Genomic DNA, 12,907 nt, shown 5'->3' on the forward strand with positions numbered 1-12,907 from the left:
CGATGTAAAATTCTCAGATTTGCACCTTCTTTCATAAATACTGCTGTGATTTATTTTTGTTGTGCATCCCTTCAGCATGGCATAGGGAAACAGCTCTGTGTGTCACAGTTTGGGATAATGTTGTGGAGAAGTATCATCATTTTAAGTCTGATGTGACCCAGAGTAACTTCCTTGAGCAGTGGTCCTGTGTGAAAATCTGGTGCTCAGTTGCCAGAGTTTTATGAATTACTGATCCTAGATTTCAAAGGCTGACAACAGAATGTGACAAAAGAGGGTTGCTGTTATATTTGTGAACTGAAAGAGATGCTGAGAATGACTCCCAGACATTCTCAGCACTTCTGAAGACACTGCTGCCCATTTCTTCCATCTGTCTCCATTTGTCTATGGAAATATCCTCAGGGCCGTATGTTGCACAAAATGTCCCTCATCTCTCTCAGTAAGACCCTTTAATATTCCACCATTGAATTGCCATTAGTGTGGAATTATAGAAACATAGAAAAGCCTGAGCTGGAAGGGATCCAGAGGGATCATGGAGTCCAACTCCAAGGGGATTGTCCATCCCAACAATCCCACACTGCACCTGAAGGCATTGAAATATAATAATGGAGATGGTTCCAGGCAGCTCAGAAATGAGGAATTCATCCTCACCAAACCCCAGCTGACCCAACGCAGTTGGTGAGTTGGTGTCACTGCTGGGCCAGCAGCTCAGTCCTGCCTGAACGGGAGTGACAGCCCAGGGAGGCTGATGGAGCCAGGGATTATTGCACAGCTTGTACAGCAATTGTGCCTCAGCCTGGGGGCACATCCTGCCTCCCTGGGCCTCTAGGGCTGTCTCCTTGTGAAGCTGACTCCCTCCAGCTCCGTGGCTGGTCCTGAATTCACAGAATTCACAGAATCACCAGGCTGGAAGAGACCTTCAAGATCATCGAGTCCAGCCCATGCCCTAACACCTTAACTAAACCATGGCACCCAGTGCCACATCCAGTCTTTATTTAAACACATCCAGGGATGGTGACTCCACCACCTCCCCAGGCAAACCATTCCAGTATTTTATCACTCTCTCTGTGAAAAACTTTTTCACGACATCCAACCTGTATCTCCCCATGTGCAGCTTGAGACTGAGTCCTCTGGTTCTGTCAGTGCTATCTGGAGAAAGAGACCAACCCCAGCTGAGCACGGACACTTTTCAGGGAGTTACAGAGTGATAAGGTCACTCTGAGTCTCCTTTTCTCCAGGATAAACAACCCCAGCTCCCTCAGCCATTCCTCACAGGGTTCGTTGCCTCCTCTGGATGTGCTCAAGTATCTCAATGTCCTCCCTAAACAGAGGGGACAGAACTGGACACAGCACTCAGGATGTGACCTCACCAGTGCCGAGTACGGGGGAAGAATGACCTCCCTGCTCCTCTGGCCACACCATTCCTGATCACAGGATCTCCCACGTGGATCAGCTCCAGTTCCATGCTCACCCTGCTCCTTACCCACAGAACCCCACGGCCACTCTAAACCCAGAGAGGCCTCTGGAATTTCCACCAATGAGCTGCCAAAAGCAATCCTGAGCCAGCTGTGCTTCAATGAGCTCTAAGTGATGTCAAAACAGAGAAAATTCAGTGGCCCAGTGGCTGGTTGCTGTCCGTACCTTTTGTTCTGGCGTAGAAGCTCTGAGCCCTTTCTCCAGGAAATGACAGCTCTGGGAGAAGCACTGGGTTTACAACCAATTGTAACTTCCCCTCCAACCTGAACAACAGATAGCTTCTTCACAGGATTCCTGGAAAAATCAGGGGCTGCAGCTAAAAAGAGAGAAGGAGGAAGAGACGTTACTAAATTAACTTGCCAAATTCTTCTCTTTGAGTTCAGACAGAGAATCCAATAATTGTTTTGGTTTATAGATTTCTGCAAAAGTAAATCCAAATCCAACATCAAAACTGTTTCTAAGTACCAAATAATTCTAATTCTGTTTCTAAAGCTGTCTACCTGGAGCTGTGTGCTCTGGCAAATTTTCCTGAGGAAATCTGAAGACTGGGAGAACTGGTCTATCTGTGATGGAAGACAAGATTCCCGTGCAGGATCAACTTCACACTCCTGATCCAGCCACATGTAACCATCTGCACAGAGTATTCTGTCACAAGCTTACTTATACTGTGGCTTTCTTTTCATAGACCTATCCTGTTTGCTGAAAATATGTTTATTTTTCCAGTGGCTTATGTGAAGATTCACTCTAGGAGAAGGAGAAAACACAAGACATTGAGTTCTCCTGAAGTGTTTTACTGCTTTCACTGATCTTTGTCTCTTGAGCAAACTTTACATTTTGAAGTCTAGAACAGAATACTTTTATGATATATTAGCAAATCCCATTCATGTTCATCTCTGGTTATCATTAATGAGAGTCCTTATTCCATATCATTTGTTTATGCCCATATTTGTCATATGCTCTTCATTTATAGCTCAAACTCTTTCCCCTTCTTTCTGAAACAACTTTAAAAACCTGCAGAATCACTATTAATAACTCAAACTAAGAGAGAAACTGTTTTCATTAAACAGGTGTATATGCGATCATAAAAAACGACCACACATGGATTTGATTCTTTCCCCAAACAAGCCATGAAATTAAATTAATTTGGATGTGGATGAAAAGCAAAGAAATATCAGGTTTGAACTGCTAGGTTTCATCTTATCTTTTCTTAAATTCAGGTGGTTTTTTTTTTTAATGAGTGTCCTTTTTACTGGTATCTGCACATTTTAGTGACATTTACTCACCGATCACCCTCAGCTCAGCATTGGCATAAATGGTGTCATATTTATTTTCTGCCACACACTGATAGAGGCCTGAGTCTGACAGATTCAGCATGGGGATGAGGAGAGTCCCATTTTCTATTTGAATTCTTTCCTGATAAGAGAAAAAACAAGGAAAAACATTGCCAGAGCCAATAAGTGAACAAATAAAAGGTTTTTTAGTATCACACTGATGTACCTGATCAGGATTCAGAAGCAGAAATGTTGTTTACTTAGGAGCAATGGGGAGGGATACATCAGAAATGGGATGTGCACCTCATGCAGTGGTGATGTTATTTCTACCCCTCTGAGCTCTCCCAGATTTTCAGGAAATCCAGACATGTGGCAGCAGTGGCTTTGGGCAGGTTTGTCCAGGTTTTCCATGTGTTTCTCTGCACTGCTGAGCTGGGAATGTGTGGTTATCCTTCTCCACAAAGGTGGCACTGGAGGAGCTACCTGTAGGGATGCTCCACACTGGGAGCCTGGAGCATCTTCTACCTGGATCCTGACAGGCAGCACTTCAACCCTGGCTGGTGCACCATTCCATCATCCCATCAGATAAATCTAGTGGTGATAATCTCAGGTGATCAGGAAAGCTCCACAGGAGACAGACATGCTCCAATTACAGGAACATTTCTAACATCATCACACTGTGAGTCTGTGCGGAAAATGAGCCACTGGAAAATCTCCACCAAAAGCCAACATTAAATTCCACTTGGAAAGCCCCAGGCAGCTGCTCAGAGCACAGGGAGAGTGTTCTCTTCCAGGCCAGGATTCCCACACACAACTTTCTTCAGCAGTTCTGCTGAAATAGAGAAAGCTGCACAGTGGGTATATTTGGACCAGAGCTTGGAATTTGGTGTATTAAAAGAAGCTTTACTTGCTCTGCTCTGGAAAGCAAAAAAAAGCCTGTTTCATGCTGCAATCATAACTTAAAGCTAAATATCTTGTGATTTTACAATTACTACCCTCTGGAGACAATAATAGCTGCACTCCAAAGTGGAGCACTGAGGAGGAGAAAAAAAACCTCAAACATTCCCCCAAATAGATGAGTTTGGAAGATACCCACAGGGAATATAAATCCTGTCACCAAGTGCAAGCTTGAACAACAGATATCACTGGGAGGATGCTGCTGCTCGTTTAGCCTGGCTCTCCTGCCTCTGGAGCAGGAATGGAAGAGTTGGGAGTGCAGAGTCAGGGGATGCACTCCAGTGGTTGAACAGCCACAAGCATCTCAAACATGTTTGTGATGTGCTAAACATCTGTCATGAATCTTACAATGGGTTGGGTTGGAGGGACCTTAAAGCTCATCCCATCCCACCCCTGCCACGGCAGGGTCACCTCCCACTGTCCCAGGTGCTCCAGCCCCAGTGTCCAACCTGGCCTTGGGCACTGCCAGGGATCCAGGGGCAGCCCCAGTTGCTCTGGGAATTCCACCCTGTTCCAGGGCTGCCCACCCTGCCAGGGAACAATTCCTTCCCAAAATCCCACCTAAACCCACTCTCTGGCAGTCTGAATCATTCCCTGTGTCCTGTCCCTCCATCTCTTGTCCATTGTCTCTCTCCATCTTTCTTTCAGACTCTGCAAGATCACCCTGAGCTCACCCCAAACTTCTCCTCTGCAGGTGAACAATCCCAGCTCTGCCAGCCTTTCCTCCCAGCAGAGCTGCTCCATCCCTCTGCTCATCCTGGAGCTCCTCTGGGCTCTGTCCAGCAGCTCCAGGTCCCTCCTGTGCTGGGACAGGGCTGGAGCAGCTCTGCAGGTGGGGTCTCACCTGAGCACAGGGACACAATCCCCCCTTTCCTGCTGGGCTCAGCACAGGCCTTGGGGGTTCTGGGGTCAGCACACACATCCTGGGCACGTTTTCCAACACCCCAGCTTTTCCTTGGAGGTGTCCCAACCATGAACTGACCCAGCCCAAGCTTGTTTAGCCTGGAAATGTGATGAGAGCACAGCCTGGGGCTGCAAGGCTGCTGTATGGCAAACTAATTAACAACATTACATTACTTAGCCACTGATAATTTTTTCCGAGGCTCTCGCTACAGATATCTTTTGCATACTTAGTTTTACCTCCAGGCTGTTTGCTATTCTCTCAATGCATTCTATTTTTACAAACATCCTTTGAATACAAAACCCCTCTCTGAAGCAAGGCTCGTGTTCCATCCTTATCCCAAATTCCCCACCGTTCTCGGTCGGCCCTTTTGAGCTGTGCAGACAAAGGGAAGAATAAAGCACGAAGTGTACAGGAGCAGGGAGAATGCTGGGATGGGCAGCCAGGTGGTCAGGCAGAGATTTGACAAAGAGGAGACAATCAGAATCAGCCCCAGGGTGAAAAGCATCTGGATGTTATTCTTCCTGGGAGAACTCCGACAAGCAGGGCGCTGCGACAAACTGAATATTTTATTACATCTCCCTTGTACTTTCCCCTCCAAAGTGTCCATTCTGTCCATTGAGCAATAACATCCAGCACTTTGTTGCCTGAAGAATTGCATTTACAGCACCCTGTAAGTACTGTGAAAATGCTGGTTGAAAATGTGCCTGTCAAGTGTTTCATTCCTCTTTATTGAAACGGTGCAATCCAAGAATGACAGACTCTAAATATTGCTGCCTTCCAAGAGAGAGAAACAAGATAATCTTGCTCAGATAAAGGTGACAATGACTACATTGAGCGGGTTCAGAAAAATTGCAGTCCAGGTAAATTCTGGTTATTTTCCCCACATGCAGGTTGTGCTTGTTTAGAACTGATCCAGTAGAAAATTATATGGAAGATTGGAGCCCACTCCAACTACTTTAAATAAATAGAACTAAATCAAATAAATGCTGGTTCTGCAGCCCAGCAGGTGCTAATTTAGCCCATACGTTTTGGAAAATCTCTTGTATGTGCTCTTGGTAGGCAGGAATTAATCACAGAATTATTTTTTTCTATCCAAGTGAAAATGCCTCACAGATGAGCCTCTGTGTGCCCCAGAGATGCTCCATAAAAACAAAAACCACCTTGGCCTGGCTGGTGAAGAATCTCATAGTGGCTGTCAAGTGTTTGAGCTCCAAACTTCCCCTGCACTCCTCCATCCCTTTCCACCTGCTCCTTTTCAGTGACATTTTGCACTTATCTAGATCTACCTTTATAGGACTTTCTTGGCATTATCCTTCTACAAAGCACAGAAAATATTACCCTCAAAATTAGCTGATTTTCAGAGCTGACTGGTTAATTAAGGTAAAGGATTAACCCAGCAGGAGAGCAGCCACTCTGCACCAGACCAAAAACCCACCCAGCTTCTGGTTTGGAACAGAAACAGAAGAAAAGTGTAGATCAGTGCTGAGCATTCTGCAATTCCAGCTCTGGAATCCTCTCCCAGTCCTTTGGCTTCCTACCAGTTCCCCAAACTGCAGACTATGTCTACAAATGTATTCAGTGTTTCTTTCACCAATTGTAATTAATATTTTTAAGCTCTTCTATACCTACAGCCATATCTTGTAGCAATTAGATCACTCACATGAAGAAATTGCTGTTTTTCTCTGTCTCTGAATTCCAATTTCATACATTTCCAATAAAGATGAACTCCAAGAAGTGAGGCTCTGTCTTGCAAAGAGTTTGTGCTATTATATTTATTTTGATATATTAATCTTTACCTATTTTTAAAATGTAATTAATATATTGTGAAGCTAATAGAATGACTAATAGAATGAAAAAAAAAAAAAAACCACAACAACAAAAAAATATGAGTAAGAAATCAAAGGAGACAGGAATCTTACCTCGGGCATGAGGGGCTGGCCATTTTTTAACCAGCTGTAAGAAGGACTTGGTTTTCCTCTCGCCTTACATTCCCAAAATAAACTGTCATAAAGAGACAGAAAGGCATTTTGGATTTTTTTTTCCCATTCAGGGGGTGCTGAAAAGAATATGCAAATCATGTTAAGCAGGAGAAAAGTGATTTTGCTTGAGGTATGCTGCCATTAATTAATGAACTGAGCAGGGCTAATTAATATCTGTTCAACATATTTATTATACTGCAAATGAATTCTGTACAACAATTCCCTGCCATGAAACTTTGGGGCAAGCTTGGGAAGATGTCAGAAATCAAGTGGTTCATGTGTGGACAGTCTGGTTGAGATTTTATCTGTTTTTGTGGCCAAAATGTGCAGAAATTGTGATTTTAGATGCCTGAAATTCATGAAAGCAACAAGACACCCAATTTCTGCAAAGTCTGCCCCTAAAGAAATTCACTGAGGTGTAAAAGCAGAATTTGCAGGGATCACCCAGGAGCTCTGTAAACACCCAAGCCTCAAGGACTGAGCTGGGCAGGAATTCCCTTGGGGAAGGTGACACTCAGAGCAGTGGTCAGGATGGAGGTGAGAGTTGGGGAGAATAAATAACACCTCATCCCATGGCAGGGACAGCTCCCACTGTCCCAGGTGCTCCAGCCCCAGTGTCCAACCTGGCCTTGGGCACTGCCAGGGATCCAGGGGCAGCCACAGCTGCTCTGGGAATTCCATCCCAGGGTATCCCCACCTTCCTAGGGAATGATTTCTCCCAATATCCCACCCATCCCTGCCCTTTGGCAGTCTGAAGCCGTTCCCTGTGTCCTGTCCCTCCATCCCTTATCCAAAATCCCTTTTGAGCCCCTTTAGGTGCTCAAAGCTCCTAAAGGACAGAGTTCATCCTACTTAAAAGCACTTCTAAATACATGTGAGTTGTACTGCTCTCAGAGCCTGAAGTCTGGGCTGGAGGGATCACACACAAAGCAGTGTCCAGGAATGAATCCCTATTTTTTGGAGACAACTTTGCTTCAGAAGAAAATCCCCAGAGAAGAGAAAATGAGCAAGAGGAAATCAATTACAGAGATAATTCACCACTAGTCTCCTAATATGACAAAAAAAACCTCATGCCGAGGCTTTGTGAGTGCTGTTTATACATTGCACTATGAACAGCTATTAATTAATGTACAAAGCAGAGTTAATAAGCACATTGTTTTAGATTGAATTAACTGATCATAATTTTATAATTGCTTGTGCTGTTATCAATCACAGACAGGTAATCTACTGAATTTAATTTTAATGGAACTGCTTGACTGACGTGGTAAAAAAAAAAATAGTGAGCAATGAGAGCAAAACCTACCTCCTGAAAGCAAGGAAATAATGAAATATTTAAACCAGCAGCAGACTTTCTATTCCTGGCATATATCTTGATATTAGCCATGGCTGCAGGAGCTTGGTACCTTATCAGCAAAGCCTGCATCTCTTCATTAGAAGAGATTTACTTAAAAAAAAAAAAGGAAAATACTTGCCAGAGTCTTCTCAACAGATGTTAACTGGAGGCTCAGTCTCGCTTGCTGTGATTTTTTTTTTCTCCCCACTGTTATGTTTCTGGTTTTTTTTTCTTTTTTTTTTTTTCTTTCTCCTTTGAAAGATTTATGAGGTAAAGAAAAGATCTCTCCTCTTATTGCTGTCAAAATGTGTTGCTTTCCCTGGGTGTTAACAATTCCACTAAAGAGCCATAATTCACCCTGGCTATGAGGGACCATCCTGTGAGTGGGACTGCAGGGAAGCAATGCACACAGGAAGGGATGAGGACAGGGAGAACATTCCCGGATTATCCTCCACTTTTAGCCAAGCTGGAAGGAGAGGGAGGAATGGGATGAGTTCCCCCTGCTTTGTCCTCACCTGTTTATGGGAACAGAGGAAATCACCTTCAGTGCCACACACCAAAGGCTCCTGAATCCTTCCCTGCTCTGCAGCTGCTGCTGGACACTGATCCCTCCCTGCCTTTAATGCTTCACACACACGTCCAGGGATTCCTCTCTGCTTTCCGTTAACATTTCCAACTTCCCACATTCCCAGCCCGAGCTTCAGTGTAAAATATCTTTATTTGCTGAGGCTGTAACTCAGCAGAGGTCACTGAGAGCCCCCAATCAGTTTTTAATCAGCTGAACTTTCTACCTGCAGAAAGGGGCTGAGAGACTTGATCTGCACAGTACAGCTGAGCACCATCCTGCTCTTCATTAAAAACCAAAATTCAATTAATCTGCTTACCATAGACGAATAATTGACCTCTTGCAATGTTTATTCCTCGAGTGTTTCCTGCAATGCACTCGTAGGAACCTTCATCTTCCTGCTCAACATTGGGGATTTCAAGAACTCCTCTGGTCCTGTTGGTCTGGATTTTCTTTGCCAAGGAGTTTCCATCAGACCTCTTCCAGCTGATACTTGGGACAGGACTAAAAAATTGTATTTATTGGAGAAAAACAGACAGCACTGGTTACAACAGAGGAAAAAGAATGTAAAATACGTTCTTGAGAGTAGCAATATTTTTTTAAAAAAAGTAATTTCTAAGCATCACATACAGAGGTTCATACAAGACTCAGATTTTATAGCATGTACAATTTATTTAGGAGCACAAGTACAAAGTGGATGAAATCCTCAGTCAGTTCTATGATTTTTCCTTAGGCCAAATTGTATTTTCCCCTTAGTAACTCTTACCTGGGGCTCAAAGCTGTTTTTAAACCCTGTGACACTGAAGCAATGACTTTGCAAGTCCACATAAACACCACAGAAGTACTGAATTATTGACTGGTTCTCCCAGCAAACAAATTCCCTCTAGCACTAAAGGTATTTTCATACCCCAAAATAGGAAATATTGGCCAAGATTTCAAAAGATCTAAAAATACCAATAAATCTAAATATAAAAAACAGCAGCCAAGGTAGAAGAGAGCAGACAGAGAATTGAGTGAGGGAAGAACAAAACATTGAGGCTGGAATGAGATAGGGACAAAAAAGGAATATTTATTTTTTCATGTTTTTGAAGTTTTCGATCATTTTAATTTATCTTCTATTATTTTCATTATGGGATCAATGTATCCCATACAACACAGAAGAGTGAAGTGTGAAGGCAGCTATAAATACATCTTGGATTTCTGTTAATATCACAAACCATAGGAGCCTCACTTTCATGATCTATTATGTCACCAAAACACTTTGAAATATTAATAGTCATGGATTTCACAGTTGTTTGTTGTTTCTGCAAACTGAAGTATGTTGCTTTTTCTAACAAATTCAGTTTAGAGCTTTTTACAGAGGCTTTTGCTAAGTGCTGACTTCCTTTCCACTGGAAGTAACATCCACAGCAACTAAAAACACAACTTTCATGGAAATTACAAGTCCTTGTTTCCAGTCTCCAAGGTCTCTGCCTGCAGTGCTGACTTAGGAAGGATTTATTCCTTTTCAGCAGAGACTGTAGCTGCTCACACCTTAAATTATTTAAGTTCAAATCCTTGTTTATTGAACAAAGAAATCAAGTCACAAATACAGAATGGATTAATTTCTTAATAATTCAGGAAGTTTGGGCCTGATTTCTGCATTTTGAGTCTGTGTGTCTGTGATGTTCACAACTTCCCTCTAAGCAAGAAGAACCAGGATCTGGGAGAAATGTGAGTTCTCTGAACGATTTCCTACAAACAGGGACATGTCAGATATTGTTAACCAGTGAAAGGGCTGCAAAGCAAAACTGAGATTTTATTCTACTTTTCCCCACTTTGGTTCAATTTGTAAAAAATTGCAGATCTTTCCGGCAACAGCCACTGTCACCACCACCTTTATTAAATGTCCTTTCCAACAAGACCAAAAAGCTGTTTCAGATGTTGTTTTACACCATTCCTTCCTCGGGAATTTATAAGGGTTTGTTTTTCCTGAGCGAATTGTTAAAAGGTGCTGTCTCATGCAGAAACCTTGGCACAGAATCACAGGATCACCGAGTCCAACCTTCCACCTGCTCACTAAACCATCCCAGGAGCTGCCACATCCACTCGTGGTTTGAAGCCTTCCAGGGCTGGTGACTCCACCACTTCCCTGGGCAGCCTTTCCCAATGTTTCTCTGCTTTTTCAATGAGCCAATTTTTCCTAAAATCCAATGCAAACCCCTGCTGGTGCAGCTTGAGGCCGTTGTCATGTCAGAAGAGCCCATCCCCACCTGGCTCCAGCTCCCTTCAGGTGTTTGGAGACAGCAACGAGGCTCCTGAATTATTTCCTCCAGACTAATCCTGCATGCCAGCATTCCTGCAGGATTTCTCCACAGCAAGTTTCATTTATTTATTCAGATACTGTAAAGCAAGGTACTTTCAGCTGTTTAAAAGGAACACAGCTCTTGTGCAGAACGAGTCTGGCTCACGACTGTCGTGCTCCAGGCAGGAAAACAGCCAGGGGAGCTTCCCAGCCTGGCATGGGATTGATCCACAGGAAGGAGAGCACGGCTGGCTCTTCAAATCCTCCTTCATATTCAACACTTGGTGAGCAGCAACTGTGCAGCAACAGCCTGCAGAATGCCAGGAGCATTTAACTGCTTGCTTTAAAGGCATCTCTTCTGGATTTAATTTTATTACTTTTTTTTTTTTTTAATAACAAAGAGATTAAAGGGAACCAGTGGCCATATGGGAGAAGAAAACAATAATTAGATGCATTCTGCCACCTGAAAGAGCTTCATCTCCATATCTCCTATTCTCTCAGCCATTTGTTTTCTCCCAGTGCTGGCTGTTCCTGGACGAGGGAATTCTGTGTTGGCACCAAGGCCAGAGGCAGCGCTCGGTGGGAAAAGGCCCCTCCTGTCAGCTTGGCCAAGGTTTGAGCAGAAAGTTCTCCCCTGTTCTCCTTTTCCACACCACAGACTTGTAATCACATCCTTGGGGATGTTTCACGGAAAGCTTGGCTCATTTCTGGCCAGCCATGAGAGTGTTTGAAACTCACTCCTGAGGTCAGCTGAGAAACCCCGGAGTTCATCAGCTTTGCTGTGGTTAAAGACAGTAAAGAGTTAACAGCCCTTTGTTCTCCTGCCAGGGAGCCTGGGTTTTACTGGAGAAGGAATTCCTGTGTCAGGACAGCAGCTCCACCTGAGCTACAGGTAAAAGAGCAGAAGAAGGGAGGATCAATAACTCGGCCAATTCCATGGGATGGACCCTCCTAGAAAATATCTGCATTTCTTCCTTGATACCTTGTTGCTACAGAATTCCCAGCATCATCTGTCACTGTATTTTGCACAAAACATTTTCTTGGGCTGGTTTCACTTTTTTTCTGCTGCTAGTTTCCATCTTTATAACCGAATCTCTTCACAGCAGCTCTTACTCAGGCCATGTGAAACCTTTCAAGGTTAAAAAAATAATAAAACCAGTTTGATTAAATTGGGTTTTGGAACAAATAATCTATTTAGAAAGTGATTCTTTCAGGAGTGAAACTTTCCTTTAGATGTAGGTAATTATGTATAAAACCTAGTCCAATAAATACAGCCTTGTGAGTTGTTGTGGGATTACTTTGCATGTTCATATTCCTTGGAAGGTCAGGAGCTGTCACTGCTGCACAGAGCAGTGCCTGCCCATGCAGGTTTGGGTGCCCCTGCCCCTCATGGGTCTTGCTGTTTTTCAGTCTCTTCCAATAGCCACATTAAAAACAATAACTGCTCGGGCCTAAAAAGTTTTGGAATACATAAAGAAACAATGAGTGCACTCCCCAAATTTATTACACTTCATGGACAACGTCTGGCTTTCTCCTGAGTAAATAAGAAAACAGTGCATAAATATGAGAGTGTCTTAGTACATAAATCTGTAGTTTATTTGAAACCTTCAGAGCATCCAGGAGCACTAATTTAATTTATATTCCACCATACAGGCAGCAGAATCACAAAACCATAAGTTACTAACTGGGAAAGAAAAGGAGATGGAAAATATTTTGTGGACGGTGACAAGTTCTTGTCAGAGTGAGCGCAAAATTAATTTGTCTGCAGAATTAGAACCCACACCACGAGGGAGGCTTCACCTTTTTCAGCAGAGATGATGCATTGGGACCGTGCCTCATCTTTTGTCCTGTGCATCTGGGGGCCCTTCCAAGGGGAATCCAATCTGCATTTGGGATAATGAAGCCCGTGGTTCGTTAGACAAATGAGCCTGAGCTGAGCTTTGAAAGCCGCATTGCTGCTGACACCAGGAAGAATTAGGATCCGAGGAGCACATAATTAAAGCGTTTAATTTGGGATCCTCCTGATGGATTACCTGAAAACAGTGTTTTTCTGCAAGGTGCTGAGTCTCACTCTCCTGGAGGCACAACCTGAACTGTGTGAGAGGAGATCTGCTCATCCCTGAAAGGACAAATCCTTGTTT

General features: G+C 43.6%; 1 protein-coding gene across 4 annotated transcripts in view; it reads right to left on the reverse strand.

The window, feature by feature from the left end:
• Positions 1-12,907, reverse strand: part of LOC134048657 (contactin-6-like) — a 75,856-nt gene that overhangs the window by 33,006 nt on the left and 29,943 nt on the right. For 3 of the 4 annotated variants that reach the window (XM_062500572.1, XM_062500569.1, XM_062500570.1), the window contains 4 exons: positions 8,802-8,986; positions 6,525-6,661; positions 2,757-2,886; positions 1,639-1,789 (listed from right to left, as the gene is read on the reverse strand). In XM_062500572.1, the coding sequence (XP_062356556.1) occupies positions 1,639-1,789; positions 2,757-2,886; positions 6,525-6,661; positions 8,802-8,986 (603 nt within the window). The remainder of the gene's footprint in view (positions 1-1,638; positions 1,790-2,756; positions 2,887-6,524; positions 6,662-8,801; positions 8,987-12,907) is intronic. The other variant, XM_062500571.1, reaches the window with a different exon arrangement.

Source organism: Cinclus cinclus, chromosome 12, assembly GCF_963662255.1.
Source record: "Cinclus cinclus chromosome 12, bCinCin1.1, whole genome shotgun sequence".
In the NCBI taxonomy this organism is placed as follows: Eukaryota; Metazoa; Chordata; class Aves; order Passeriformes; family Cinclidae; genus Cinclus; species Cinclus cinclus.